The sequence below is a fragment of the Typha angustifolia genome, chromosome 2 (genome assembly GCF_048772165.1).
Source record: "Typha angustifolia cultivar Huaian chromosome 2, ASM4877216v1, whole genome shotgun sequence".
In the NCBI taxonomy this organism is placed as follows: Eukaryota; Viridiplantae; Streptophyta; class Magnoliopsida; order Poales; family Typhaceae; genus Typha; species Typha angustifolia.
This window is the reverse complement of record NC_133240.1, coordinates 1,315,853-1,332,090: the sequence shown is the minus strand read 5'-3', so window position 1 is coordinate 1,332,090 and position 16,238 is coordinate 1,315,853. Positions and strand designations below refer to the sequence as shown.

Genomic DNA, 16,238 nt, shown 5'->3' with positions numbered 1-16,238 from the left:
ATTTGTCTTTGGAAATTAAAATACAGTTAAAATCACTCATGATTCACTAATGCAAATCACCACAGTCTAGATAACCAAGTTCATGCCACATCTAATTTCTATCAACAATTATGGTGCTAGTATAAATAGCAAAAAGAAACTAAGAAGACGTACTTATCTCAGGCACTATACAATATAGAGCTTGAAGGGAGAAGCTAACAGCAACAATCATAATTTAATCAACCTTAAAGTATATCATAATGTCCTTCGTCGCACCCAAACCTGCCACAAACAATCCATCCCAAGTAGGCCTCATTCTATAAATGAAACCCAAGGATTTGGTATCATTAGTATGAGTTTCTAATAAAATAAATATATCAAAATTATAATGGTTTTATAAATTAAACAAAGAAGTATGCCCTTCCCTTTTCATGAGGCCCCTATAGTTCCAGCATATAACTTATGTTAGAAAACCATGGGGGATGTGTTGCTTACTTCAGGAGCGGCTTTACCACATCTGCTCTTATTTGAGTTGGCTAGGCTGCTAAGACCATTGGTTTTTGGATCTTGATATTGCGAATTGTCAGACCTTAGAGTCTTGGCTACATATTGCGATCCCGAGTTTCCTCAGGTATGTCAATGTCAGTAGAGCTTGCCTGCTATGAGGCAGTTCGAAATATAGTTACTATAGTACAAGCGGTGTAACGCCCCCGTCCGGCACGGCACGTGCACGCCCACGCGCCCACACGGCACGTGCGGCGCACGCGACAGGTCGGGCGGGGCCCGCCACGCACGGATACACACCTGTGCACATACAATCATGACATCATCAAATAACACCTGCTAACATATCCATGATCACATAATCCATCACCAAATAAATCATACTCTTAACCAAATAAACCTGTTAGTATATGAATATCAAAGTCCACAATAATATACACTAGACCGCCACATAATCTGGCAGGACCCACACAGGCCACAACAAACCATCAAGATACAACTAAAATAACTAATACAAGGTTACTCTATGATTCGACCTGTATTATACAAATCATTCTCTATTACAAAAGAGTACAAATATCAAATATTGGTACAACTCGATTTCTATATAAACTATCATCTATACCATCTCGCATCTATAGCTCACCTCCTCATCGCTCTAAAATATCTTCTCAAGTCGCTATCACGTATCACAAATCTGAGGGGTTAGAAAAGAAATAAAGAGAGTCATGAGCAAAAGGCTCAGTGAATAGACCTTACCCCGAATCAGTGATGCCAAACAGAGAGTAAATCATGTACTGGATAATATGAATCAAAAAACAGTATGATGTCATGTATGAACATATATATATATGTATCCTCAATGACATATATATGAATGAAATCAGTTCTCATGAATGACCATATTATATCCTCAACCGAAATTATATAACATCACCGAATATTACACCATATCATGTATAACAATTATGATCCAATGATATTAGTCACAACAATGATGATGCATAATGCATGCCAACTACTAGATAATCATATATGTCAGAGCCAGATATAATTCACATATCTCTCACTATCACAATCATCCGTCTCAACTCTGAATATCATCCACCATGCTGGACTACAGTACCCGGCCCCAAACTCGATACACATCATGTCACAAGCTCAGAGCATACCCTGTCATACGCTAAGAGTATCTCTGTAGATAAATCATACCCTACCATACGCTAAGGGTATCTCTGAAGAAAGTAATCATACCCTGCCATACGCTAAAGGTATATCAATGATAGTTATACCCTGTCATACGCTAAGAGTACAACTATCAGCCATCACCATACTCTGCCATACGCTAAGAGTATGTCCAGTACTAGTCCGGACCAGATACCGTTCCAGCCATCACATCACATCACATCACATCACATACACATGTACTTTTATGATTTCTTATACATGATAAATCATATGCATATATCCAGTACGACAACAGATCATACAACTCAGGAATTTAGGTGGTAAAGAAGCCGAGAGAGAAATGATGTAATGCAAACTCCAACTATGTATCTAACACATGCATACTCATGCTAATCTATCACATGCATACTCATGATAGAGATCATCCCGACATAAAACCATAATAGCATAATCATCTCCAATCATCTCTATATATCACTAATGTACTCATATCCCAGATCAGTCTAATCAAATGTATGATAAAATATATGCTCGACTGAAATCATCTCTATATAAAGTCATATAATCATGTTGGAGGCCAAAACATGCATGTACATAATATATAATAAATCATAATTTGAGAAATGGATCTAGGGGATAAGACTACTCACACTGATCAGAAGATACAAACCACGTATCCCTTACATCCGCCCATCAACCGTGTGACACTTCTCGCTAGCAAGGACAACGGGGTCTCAAATAAGGGGTTCGGGATCTGAAAATGTTTAAGTAACATAAAGTTAGTTGTTTATCCCATTATAATCCGTTCGAGTAAAATATGATGATTTATTAGATTTTAGAATTTCTACTTATTTTTATGATTGACTAGATTTTAATTATAAATAAAATATAAATATAGATAAAAACCTAATTATAATTAAATTATATCTTGATTAATTAGGGACTATGTAGTCATTATCTTATTTGTTACAAAATAATAATGTATAATAAATTAATAGAATTACTTAAAATGTAGATCATAAGAATATTAGAATATAAATCTAATAATTATAATTTACAAATCTATCTATTAATCTAATAGATATGTAAATAAATAAATATAAGTATTACATATATTTATACCTAATTAATCATTAATGATAAAAATTATCATTAATAAAATTATATTGAAGGATATATAATATTATTAACATAGTTCATGTCTAAATAATCTATTTGCATTAATTAAGAAGAAAAATACCTAAATAAATAACCTAAATAAACTAATAAATTACTCACATCTGCCATCAGTGCTGGGCTGAGCCCAACACTATGCAGAAAGAAAGAGAAGGAGCTGAGGAAGAAGGAGAAAAAGAAAGAAAGAAAGAAGGAAAGAAAGAAGAAGAAGAAGAGGAGGAAGAAGAAGAAGAAGAAGAAGAAGAAGAAGAAGAAGAAGAACAGAAGAGAAAGAGAAGAAAGAGGGGAGGTGAGGGAGGCGGTTGCGGACCCGGGCCGGCGGGGAGGGCACCGGCAGCTGGTGGCCAGCCAGCTGCCGGCCTCTCGCCGGCGGCTTGGCTGCGACGGGCCCACCCTCGGGCAAGAAAGAGAGAGACACAGAGAGAGAGAGAGAGGAGCTCATCGGCACTCGTGGAGGTGGCGGCGGTGGCGATAGTCCGGTCGGCGAGAGAGAGAGAGAGAGGTTTAGAGAGAGACCAACCGGGAGAGAGAGAGAGAGAGATTTAAAGAGAGAGAGGGAAGGCGGTGAGGGGGGGGGCGGTTTGCGGCGGCACCGGGGCCCGCCGCGGCCAGCTGGTCGCAGCCCATTGGCTGCGGCAGCGGCAGCGGGCACGTGGCGCCCCCACCACGCAAGCTGCATGCGCAGCTTGCATGGGCACGAGGCCGGCCACAGTGTGGCCGGTCGCGTCGTGCCCAGAAATTTTTTTTTTTTTAATAGATTGGGTTGTTACAAGCGGGCTCCTTGAAGTTAGCGAGAGCCATGGTGGAGATAGAGAGATTAGAAGGAACATGAGTGGATTTGGTAATTATGAAAGGTATGGAAGAACGAAGAGAAGAAGTTGAGGGTGAAGGGTTTGAAACGGATGCAGAAGCTAAGGCGTTACTAGAAGGAAAAAAAATCCAATGACCCCAACATGATTAAGAGTAGTCAAAGTGACAGCATATCCATCAATAACTATTAATTCTCCCTAACAAGGATTATCACAGTCATTAGAAGGGTTAGTAAAAAATTTGGGATAAATGATGATATTGGTAGCAGCATTAGCCTCATGAAAAGTCATCACATTAGTATTTACAACCAGCACACAACCCACTCCATTAAATGCCACACTAAAATGGTTTGGAGCGAGAGGAGCATTTAAATTTCCCTCCCATTTGAGATCACACCAATTGGCTTGAAAGGACAAGTCGCCCGTTGACAAGATCTTAGAAGATCTAGCATTAGGGGAAGGGTCCTGAGGCAAAAATCCTTGGGTACATCCTTGCCCTTAGGCTTTCTTTCCTGAGATCTACTATGGTGTAGTGGAATTTGATCTGGTGTGTTTTGGACTAAAGCTGGACCCGATAAGTTTAACCACTTAGACGTAGTGCAATTTAAATCTATCTCTTTAATACACTTATCGGTGTCTCTTTGACCCATGGTATGCTTTCCACTTTAGTTAGCAAAGGGATAAGTAAACCACTGTTTGTAACCTTATCATCCTGACCAGGCTCACTCGCCTTCTGTGACAACACCACTAATAGAGGAAATGGTGGCACCACCTGAGTTGTGAGGTTTTTTCCTTTGTTCTGGACATTTATCCAAGGACCAAAAAGATCTTAACTAGCAGCAGGTGGGTTAATGCCATTTTCATTATTACCCTTGGATATACCCCCAACTTAGGGCTAAGCCACCCCCCTTTCTAGCATCACTACCATCCGGCTTCGGACTGTTGCATGCGCCAAATTATGCCCGATCTTCTACACATCGAAAACACATTGTGGTAGAGGTTTCCATAAGCCACGGCTTGAAAACAAATTTATTTGATGGGCCGACCTTAGTGGATTCCTTTAGAGGGGTGAACATATCTATTTTGATATAGACTCATGCGAAGCGTCCCATCACCTTGGTAAAGTATAAACATCATCGATCTATAAAGGATGGCTAGAGGCCACCTCCATGAGGAGATACTTTTGGCCAATATTCAATCAGTAAGTCAAAAAATTAACTCTAGGCTAGGGTTGATTTAATCTTCTCCATCAAAGGTTGAAAATCTGGGCGCCAAGGAATTAAATTTAACGCTAAACCTCTAAAAGTCCAAGGCTCTCCTGTAAGAACATGTCAAGTTCAAAACTAAATTTTAAAATGAAAAAACCTACTGCCATGTCAAGGACTTATAGGGTTCACAATGATTTCCATCTTTTCATTATTTCCTTAATCAAATAAGGCAATAGCGGGGGGCAGCCTAGAAACTTTTCGATGAGGCTAAATCTCCATTCCACTCCGCTACTTTGCAACCTTTTTAGGTCAAGGTCCATTGTGGTAGACAATGTCACCTAAAACCTTCTTAGAATGGAGTTATATATAGAAGTATTAGGTATAAGAAAACTTCCAAGTATATATATATATAAATTTTGTCACTCGAATGCGCACTTGACCTGCTAACATATGAGTATGTATGCTAAACTCATATCATAGTGTGCTCTCCAATGTTTTGATACAAAATCAATAATTATTAACTACGAAATTTGGAGTTGGTATATATAGAATTTAAAGTTAGTATATATAGAATCCGAAGATACTAATTATAGAATTATATAGATTGTATGTCAAAATACTTTACCGTTGTACACAAACATTTAAGAAAATATATTAAATGTTTGCCCTTGGTCTACCCAAATCTATGAATTATATATATTGTATGTTAAATACTCCGCTATTATACACAAAGAAATATATATTGATCTACATTTCAAATATTCTAGTGTTATATGTCAAAATAAAATGTTATTGTTCCACATACACCAAAATTCAAATTGTTCAAATACAATTTAATTGTAACAAATCAATATGTGGGCTTGATTTATTTAGTACTATGTGGAAGAGTTGTCAAGTGAGGTATTGGTTGTCTCATGATAGTTGTAGTTAGGGTAATTGTGACCACTTAGATTCCCTCCCTTTATTGACCTCTTATGATGATCATTTCTTTTTTTGATTCCATTAATTATAATTTTTACAATGATTTCTACAAGTGTCATAATCTACATCTAATAATTTACCAATTATGCCCGTAGGAGTAACTAATAGATTAGAAATATATACCCATGAATTCTGTCAATATATTTATAGATTACAGAAATAGTATTTATGGATTCCTTAGTTAAATGTATGTTGAAATTATGTATCATAAATAATATTAGGCACCACTTAATGAGTTGTAATGCATTCATACTTCATACCTAATATAAATTATTAGTGATATCACCATTAAGCATTATATTAAAATGTGATTTTACACTCATTACAAATCTTGTTACAAAATGTAAAGAATACAAATATTCACAGCTAGATTATGTACAGAAAAGGAATGCTTTTACATAATTTACCAACATAAAAGAATAGTAGAATTTAAATACAAGAAAATATTAAAAGAATATTATGATCATAGATTACTAAAAGTATTTCCAAATAACTAATATTTTAAACAGAGGCAAGTCATCCACATAAAAGATACATAAAAAAAATCTAAGAAAGACTTAGTTTTGAGTTTTTATCGGCCTACATAGTAATAACAAAATAGCAAAACCTATATTTCTTACTAACGATAAAGAAGAATGAAGGAGTGGAGGCTGACGATCAAGAATCGAGTCTTAAAGGTCTTAGTAGAGCATGCTTGAAGTTTTTCATTTAATAAAAGGAGATATTTTCAAATTTAGTGCAAGGATAATTTTAGTATTTTGAGAAAAGTTGGATAAAATTGTAAAGTAAAAATAGAATGAGTACGTGTTCAGAATCCTAAACTATATTGGTTTATGATAAAAATTATTTGTTTTTATCATTTAAACCCGTTTTAGGTTTTCTTATAAATTAGACTTTTTAAATTCTAAATTTATTCTTTTACACTTCGTGCAACATATGATAAAATAAGAAAATAAATCATTCGTCACTCTTCCAAATTTACCCTTTTGCCCCCCCCATTTTCTCTCTTCCCTTCGTCCATTTTCACTTGCGGTGGATGTGTAGAATATAAAATATAAAAATTACTATTATCTAACAACTTAAGTTTTTAAAGTAGTTGATAAGTTAACATAATACTAGAGGTCATGATTTCAAGTCTTACCCTACCCATATTTGTCTGAAATATAGAACTCTACCAATTTAAATTAATTTAGATTTTATTAACTAAGTAGCTATTGTTCCAGCAACTTTTTAACATATAATTAGTTTATATTTCATTAACTAAACATGGATTGATCCTTATATCAAACCACCTTATTGGTTCAAGGGAGCAAGGGATTATTTTAAAAGAGGCTTTTCTTAAAAACAAAAAGTTCAAAAGTAACTATTATTTTTTAAATATATTACCTTACATGTTAATTTTTGACAATTATATTATCTTAATACTTTATCAAGTAAAAGATAAATATATTCTTAACTGAGAGTAATGTATATATATATCGTAATAAAAGTATTGATGCCCTTTTATAATTAACTTGATAACAGTTTAATTAAATTTTATCTCTTTGATTATTTTTTATTATTTACATATATCTCTCATTAGTTTAGGATTAATTTAAATTAAATTTAATAAAATAGATAGAGATAAAAATATCACATTTAAATTGAAGTCTATCTCCAAAGAATCAAATTTAAATTATTTAGTATTAAATGATATCTCTTATAATTAAGGCATAATTATATTTTTCACAATCATATTTAAGAGAGAGAAATCTTAATGATTAATTAAATCTTCTTGAATAGGTACCGGTTCTGGGTATGAAATTTGGCTAGTATATCCGCTAAATTAAAATTATAAAATTTAGCTATATAGAAGTATATATATAGAAGTAAAGAGAAAACTGTCTACAGAGACACCAAATTCCATATATAGAACCAGTATACCAGAGAGGGTGGGAGGAAAGACGAAGCCAAGCAATTAGAGATCGCCGATGAGCGGCACGAGAAGTAACCTGTACAAGACTCCCTCCTCCGCCTACAACAAACACTTGAGCCTCTCCTCCGTCCTCCAAAACCTTCGAGGTCCTCTCTCTCTCTCTCTCTCTCTCTCTCTCTCTCGGCTTCCAATCGTTGTTCTCTCTTGGTTCCAGCATACAACGCCGCTGTTGGGAACGCTCCACCCACCACAACCAACGAACGGCCTCTCAAGGAGAACCCAGAAAGTGGGGCCTCATCCCAGTTTCAGCGTCCAAAGAGGAGGAAACATGGAGAAGGAAGCCATCGGAATGCGGGTACCGCAGAAGAAGAATGTTCGAGTTTTTCTCATCAGGGATATATCGAGAAGATAAGGTAAAGCCGTCCTAATTGATCTATCTTCTCCTAGTCTTTCGTTATTTTTGGTAAAAAAGATTGAGTCTTTGGTAGGTAAAGATCTTTCTTCGTGCTTCCATCTGTGATTTATATTTGATTCCGGGTTTCCTGATCCACGGTGTCGAGAACATTTATTGGGTGATAAATGAAGCATCAAGCAGAAATCTGCGATACATTATGAAATAGATGTCCTTAGCTGCTCGGATGAACTATAAGTAAAATATCTTCTGGAATTAGATCGAGGGTACTTGATTGGGTTGGGTTGGCACTTAGTTGCAGCTATTAATTTAAATACTTTATCAGGATCGGAGACTTACATGTGACATGGTAGATAGGATGTCAATAATCAAATAGAATGAATGATATATTTAGCAATGAAACTGACATACAATGCCAATAACCAAATATCACATCAATTATCCCAATATGAAATCAGACCTATGTTCCTAACATGTTTTTTTATATAACCCAAGTGCTAGCCCCTTGGTCATGTAAGTTGCGCGCGTCATCGGAGCGCCGATGTGAAGAACTGACACAGAACCTTTATTTATTGTCTCTTTAACAATATAATACTGAACTTTTGTGAAGTATGAATATAGATAGAAATTCGGAGATATGGAGATGCAGATAGGGGGATACGATAAATTCTTAAAAGTCGGATACTCATTCGGCATGGATACGCCATTAAATAAATAAAGAATATGTTATTAATTTGTTGTCAACAATAACTATTCAAAAAATAATAAGATAAAAGGAAAGAAAGCTATAGAAATAGTATCTACGTGCCTAAAACTTTAGAAGGCAAATGTCAGTGAAACATTGAAACCTTATTTAACTATCAATCTACAATTAATTTGGATCTTTAAATGGCTTTTAAGTTATATGTTTAATTCATTATCAAATAAGCAAAGTCTTAAAGTATCATGAAGGATTAGATAATCGCATTTGCATATAAAGTATTTGTTTTATATCATCTTTTAGCACAAAAAGAAAAAAGAAAAAAGAAAAGGTATTGGATGATCAAGAAATGTATGGAAGCTGTATCTCACTATATACTGCTGTATCGGATCCGTATCAGCGCCATATTGGAAAAGTAATTTTTTTTAATTCAAATACTCTTTTAGCCGTAACCGATACGTATTGAGCTGTATTGGTATCGTATCAGTATCCGATGTGTACCGGGTACTAGTATGGAGGGGCAAATAAAGTATCCGTGCTTCATAGCTTGACTTTGATATGTCTTAGGCCTTTGCATATTTTTTTGTTGTTAGCAAAGAGGACAACTGCCGAATTATCACAGTACATCTTTAGTGGTTTGGAAATGGAATCATTTATTTGAAGTTTCGTGATAAAATATCTCAATGACATTGCATAAGATGTAGCTTCATGGCAAGCAATATACTCTGCATGCATTGTGGATAAGGTGGTTGATTTTTTGCTTCACACTCATCTAGGAATTTGCATCCTCAGCGAGCATAAATATATATCCTCATCTAGACATCCAGCAAAATCTGAATTTGTGTATCCAATGACTTCAAGATTATACGATCTTCTGTATGTAAGCAGTTAGTCTCTAGTCCCCTAAAGATACCTTATAATCTTTTTAATTATTTTCCAATGTTCTATGCTTGGGTTATTTTGAAATCTACTGAGTGCTCCCACTACATAAGTGATATTTGGACTAGTTCATGCTTGAGTATATATTAGGCTACCAATAGCAGAAGCATATGGAATATATCAATCATATTCCTTAGACACTGTGATTCATTGAGTTTGTCACCTTTTTGAATAGGAACTATACCATATTTACATGTACTCATACCAAATCTTTCAAGAACTGCAAAGATTTAAGTCCACTGAAATAGTCTAAGCATATTAGACCTATCGCTATGAATCTTTATGCCTAAACATAGGACGCTTCACCTATATTCTTCATCTCAAGGTTCTTATCAAGAAATAACTTGCTATCCTGTAAAAGCCCTAGATCATTATTAGCAAGCAGATGTCATCAACATATGTAAGTAAAATAATGAATTAGCTCCCACTGACCTTTATGTATATACATTGATCGACAACATTTTTCTTAAAACTAGAGGTCATGATTAATTTATTGAATATGAGATATCATTATTGGGAGGCTTATTTAAGTCGTATATGATTTATTTAGTCTATATACAAGATGCTTTTTATTTTTGTGGAAATCCTTTTGATTGATTCACATAAACTTGTTTATCAAGATCACCATTGAGAAAATTATTTTCACGTCCATCTGGTATAGCTCTAAGTCAAAATGAGCTACTAATGTCATGACTATTCTGAGTGAGTCCTTTTGAAAAACTAGAGAGAAGGTCTCATTGTAATCAATGCCTTCTATTTGAGTGAATTCTTTTGCCAGAAGTCTTGTTTTATGCCTCTATGTTTTCTTTAGAGTCTCTTTTTGTCTTAAGGACTCATTCGCACCTTAGGGGTTTGACTCCTTTAGGTAATTCAATAAGTTTCCGGGCATTGTTCTTTTGCATAGAATTCATCTCTTCCAATATGACATTGTATTACTCAGATGAATTTCTACTATTTATGGCTTGAGAAAAAGTTACGAGATCTTCCAATATGAGCACTTCTTTCTTATCGTAGAGGTATGTTTATCAATCGGTTTGATGAAGATCTAACAGTTAAGATTCTTAAGGGTATAATAGGAATAAAAAAATTTAAAATATATTACTGGTTCAATAGGTAATTATTATTTTTTAAATATATTACCTTGCTCATTATTTTTTGATAATTATATTATCTTAATAATTTATCAAGTAAAAGACATGTATCCTTAATTAGGAGTAATGTATAGATATCATAATAAGGGTATTGATGTCTTTTTATAATTAACTTGATGAAAGTTTAATTAAATTTTATATTTTGATTATTTTTTATTATTTACATATATCTCTCGTTAGTTTAAGATTAATTTAAATTAAATTTAATAACATATAGAGATTAAGAATCATATTTAAATTGAAGTCTATCTCCAAAGAATCAAATTTAAATGGTTTAATATTAAATAATATCTTCTATAATTAAGGTATAATCATATCTAAGAGAGAGAAATCTTAAGAGCGTGTAATCTGAAAGCTAGACACATGTAATCAAATCTTCTTGACTAATATGTCTTTTTTTTTTACGTAATGTGGTTTTGGAACAGGTACCGGGTGTGAAAACTGGCTATTATAGCCGTTAGATTAAGATTATAAATTTTAGAGGGGTATTGAAGTATTTGCTTTGTTCTTTTGCATAGAATTCATCTCTTCCAATATGACATTGTATTACTCAGATGAATTTCTACTATTCATGACTTGAGAAAAAGTTATGAGATCTTCTAATTGGTGGCCCTCATGTAGATACACGAAGTATTCATCTAATATAGCAGGCCTTCTGTCTCTTGAGAATGTTGTTAATGTTATTTGACCTTCATCCTGACTAAAGTAGGAAGAGGATCAATTACTTGATCTCCTAGTGTAGTTGCATCTTCACCCTGATTAAGGGGATTGGTGTTAGTAACTTCTTAATCAAATTGGCTAAGATTGGTTCATATATTGGGAGACGAGTCTCTATATGTGAAATTATTAAATTATTAAATTATCAAAAGGTACTATTGGTTCCACGATTTCCTCGAAAGTTATGTTTTGAGGTTCAATACTCCCACCATCTAAGCCATCCTCAATAAATTTAGCTATATCAGTTTCTGCAATTCAGATTAGGAGTGAAGGACAATAGAATGCATACTCTTTGGGTATTCCAATCTCTCCGAATATCTAATAAAATATGCATTTGCTGTCCTAGGGTCCAACTTCTTCTCATGTGGATTATATAGCTTAGCCTCTGCTAGACATCCCTATGCATGAAGGTAGTATAAACTAGGTTCCTTCGTATCCATTACTCATAGGAGTTTTAGGTACAACCTTAGAAGGAATCTGGTTTAACAAATAAATAGCAATTTTTAAGGCTTTGCTCCACAAATACAAAGGAAGTGAATTACTTATCATACTCCTAACCATGTCTATTAGGATTCTGTTCATTCTTTCATTCTTTCAGCAACACTTTTTGGATTTAGTTTGCCAAGCATGGAATACTAGGCTTTAATGTCATACTCCTCTAGGAATTTCCCAAAAGGACCTGTAGCTCTACCTCTATTGGTGTGTCTACCATAAATTTCACCACCTCAATTTGATCTGACTACTTTGATCCTTTTACCTAGTTGGTTTTTAACACTCCCTTTGAAAACTTTAAAGGCCCTAAGAGCGTTTGATTTTTCAGAGAATAAATATATGCAACCATATTTGTAGTAGTCATCAGTAAATGTGATGAAATATCTTTCCTCACTTATACAACAAGGAAATGGGCCACAAGTATATGGGTGAATCAACTCGAACGTTCTATTACTCTGTTTTTGCACTTCTCTTGAATGCTTTGTGTTGCTTATCTCTATGCGGTCCACACATGTCCCAAAATCAGAGAAGTCAAAAGGTCAAATTCCCTCTTTGACCAATCACTGCATTCTTTTTTCTGAGACATGGCCTAGCCTTCTTTGCCATATTATGAAAGTTTTCTCATTTATTCTTCCATGCTTAGCATTTCTATGCAGGGTTAAATAGGTTTGGTGATGGGAACTATCAAGATGCAACCCATAAAGGTCATAAATCATAATGGAGAGTAAAACCATAATTATTGAAATTAAATGAGTAACCAACTTGGTCCAATTTTGGCAATAGAAATTAGGTTTTTGGAATACTTGAGAATATAAAAGGTGTTCTCAAGATCTAAATGAAAGCTTGTGTCCAAAATAAGTATAAACGACCTTACAAACTCCACATGCGAACGCATTCCATTTCCAGATTTAATGCATCAGTTACTTTCTGTTGGAGTTCTTTGGGACAAAAAAATTCCTACATAGTCATAGAAACGTGGATTGGTGCTCCTCAATCAATCTGCCAAGAGTACAATGGAATATATACCATATTTAATTCACACACGAGATCTATCGACTATATGATCTCTTAATGCCACTTTAGGTTTAGTGAAATTTGAGACATTAACGTTAGAAATATCGTTATCAGTACTAGGGGAAAAAGTTGAAAGAAAAATAAATTAAAGATCAGATAATCATTATCAACTATAATTAGCCACATATGTATACAATTTTATTCATTCATTTTAAAATCTCAGATCATGTATTGACAAACATTCCAAAGAAGTCCAATTATACATAAGAAAACTTTATTTATTTATATTTGGTGAGTAGCTAGATAATGACATTCTATACCCCTTATTTTGGATTGAGTAGTAAACGATATTAAGCCTATTCAACTTGATGGTGTGGTTCCACTTGTACCGATTAGTAACAAATCCCACGTCTTTGGCTAAAGAGAATGACACCTTTGGTTCACCTAATTCTCTTAGGGCAAAGAATGTCGAATTTGCTATTATAGTACTCTACCCTAAGCCTAAATCACATTAGTTTTCTTATGAGACAAACCTTTGTGTTGTTCATATAGTTTGAAAATTATCAATGCCATCGTTATTTAATATAATTCTATATTTTGACACTTGAGGTGCACACACAAATCTCAAAATATGAACAAAATTCAACTTTATGCAATGATAATAATTTTCCAACGTTACTAGATATGGAAAATTAAAATTTATATTTGATACACAAAATTGTATGCAATTAGATATGGAAACAAATAACTTTATGCTTATAAACAATTCTCTATGTACACATGTTTTATAATCACCATTAACTGTCATGATCAATTATGATATTATGATCACAGATTATGCATCAAGGAAAAAATTTGTTGCGAGTAAGACAATATGCCTCAAGCTTACCAATGCAATAACTATGTCAAATATAATTATGCATCTACTATTTAAAAAACATTCACGGTAGAGATTCCTAGATTTAATTCTTATTCAGAAATATATTACTTAGATCTCCTCAAAATAATTCTTCACATAACCCAGAATAGTTAACTGAAAATTATGAAGTCTATATAAAGAGATGTGCACAATTGGGAAATTGAGAACCGATAATAAATAAATTCAATATAAACAAAATAGGTTGAAATAAAATTAAGAATCCTTGTTTGTGATAACTCTATAAAATGAGATGAAAGAAATCCCAAAAAGAAATATACTGCAAGGAAATCCAAATTTTTCTACAAATAAATTTAAGAAACTAAGCAACTACCAAAATCTTTAAACAAGAGACTCAGAACTCAAATCTGAACTCAAAACTCTACTGCTAATTGTTAATTTAAATACTTTATTAGGGTTGGAGACGTACGTGTCAACATGGTAAATAGTATATTGATCCACACTAACTCTTTAGGCGGAGCCACGGAGGTCATTGTCTCCATGTTTTGGATCTCCACGTACTAGGGATTATTGAGCTTCCTTCCTCTCATTTACCTAATTGGATATGATTAATACTGATGGGATATGAGCTCTCTATTTATTGGTGAAGGAGAGGCTAGATTTTTTATCGTCACAACCTTTTATATTTATCGTATCCTACCCATCATAGATACGTAGGAAATCTTTAACCAAATAGGAATATCCTTAATAAATTAGGAAACTGCAACTAACTCAAATAGATTAAGTTCAATGAATGTGGGATAGTTGGCCACTAAAGGGATAAGTTGATTAGATAGCAATTATGTTGTATATTAAATGAAAATCATTCAACTAACAAATATTATGTACGTGAATTTCTCAAATAAATCTCACTTAATGTGGGACCCACGGCTAAAATAATACCCACTTCACTTGCAGCAATGAATAAAGCTAGACTTGTAGCAAAATGATTCACTCAAATAGAAGACATTAATTACAATGAGACCTACTCTCTAGTCTCTCAGAATGACTCACTCAGAATAGTCATGGCATTAGTACCTCATTTTAATGATGGCCGTGTCGACTAGCACGGGCGTGCCAGTCAGCATATGCCGTGTCGGCAACATACCGGCACGTGGCACGAGTGGTGCCGCACGACACCCCTTCTAGCAGTGCTTCACTGAAGACTCTTTGTCATTTTTCGTTGCTCGTCGTTGCTGCTGACCTCGCCGTCGTCGTCGTGCTCGAGGTTGTCGATCACCACGCGGATGCCCTAGCCTTTGCTGGCTCGAGGAAGAAGATGACTCGAGTGGGTCGGGTCATTAGGTCGATTTCGAATAAAAAGTAAGTTGCGGATCTGACAAAGGCTAGGGCATCAGCGTTGCGATCGGTGACCTTGAGCATGACCGGAGTGCGAGGTCGGCGATAGCAAGACAACGATGAAAAAGCTTTACTAGTCTCCCTATTTTTTTCTCCTTTTCTTACGGCACGAGTAGCAAGTGTCGCAGCACGTGTCCTATCGACCGTCGGTTGGCACGAGCCGTGCCATGGCATGGCCATCCATGGCTTATTTTGACTCAGAGCTATATTAGATAGACGTGAAAACAACTTTTCTCAACGGTAATGAAGAAGTTATGTGAATCAATCAAAAGGGTTTCCACATAAAGATAAAGAGCATCTTATATACAGACTAAAGAAATCGATATACGACTTATATGGGCCTCTCGACAATGATATCTCATATTCAATAAAATAAACATGACCTTTGGTTTTAAGGAAAACATTGTTGATCAATATATATACTTAAAAGTCGGTGGGAGTTGATTCATAATTTTAGTTATGTATGTTAAGGACATTCTGCTTGCTAGTAACGATCTGGGGCTTTTACAGGACACCAAGTTATTTCTTGATAAGAATTTTGAGATAAAGGATATGGGTGAAGTCTCCTATATTTAGGTATAAAGATTCATAGCAACATGTCTAAGTATATGTTTAGACTATTTCAGTGGACTTACATCTCTGTAGTTCTTGAAAGATTTGATATGAGTATATGTAAATTTGGTATAGCTCCTAATAAGAAAGGTGACAAACTCAATGAATCACAAGGAATATGATTGAATTAGTAGAAATGACAGTATATTCCATATGCTTCTGCTAA

The 16,238-nt window shown here is 34.6% G+C and overlaps 1 protein-coding gene across 5 annotated transcripts in view; it reads left to right on the top strand.

Annotated features, from left to right (window-relative positions):
- The first annotated feature begins 7,744 nt into the window (after positions 1-7,744).
- Positions 7,745-16,238, top strand: part of LOC140774957 (uncharacterized) — a 38,285-nt gene continuing 29,791 nt past the window's right edge. For all 5 annotated transcript variants that reach the window (XR_012106675.1, XM_073118177.1, XM_073118168.1 and 2 more), the window contains exons 1-2: positions 7,745-7,906; positions 7,975-8,173. Coding sequence is in view for 4 of the 5 variants with exons in the window: in XM_073118177.1 (XP_072974278.1) it covers positions 7,816-7,906; positions 7,975-8,173 (290 nt within the window). In the remaining variant the exon portion in view is untranslated. The remainder of the gene's footprint in view (positions 7,907-7,974; positions 8,174-16,238) is intronic.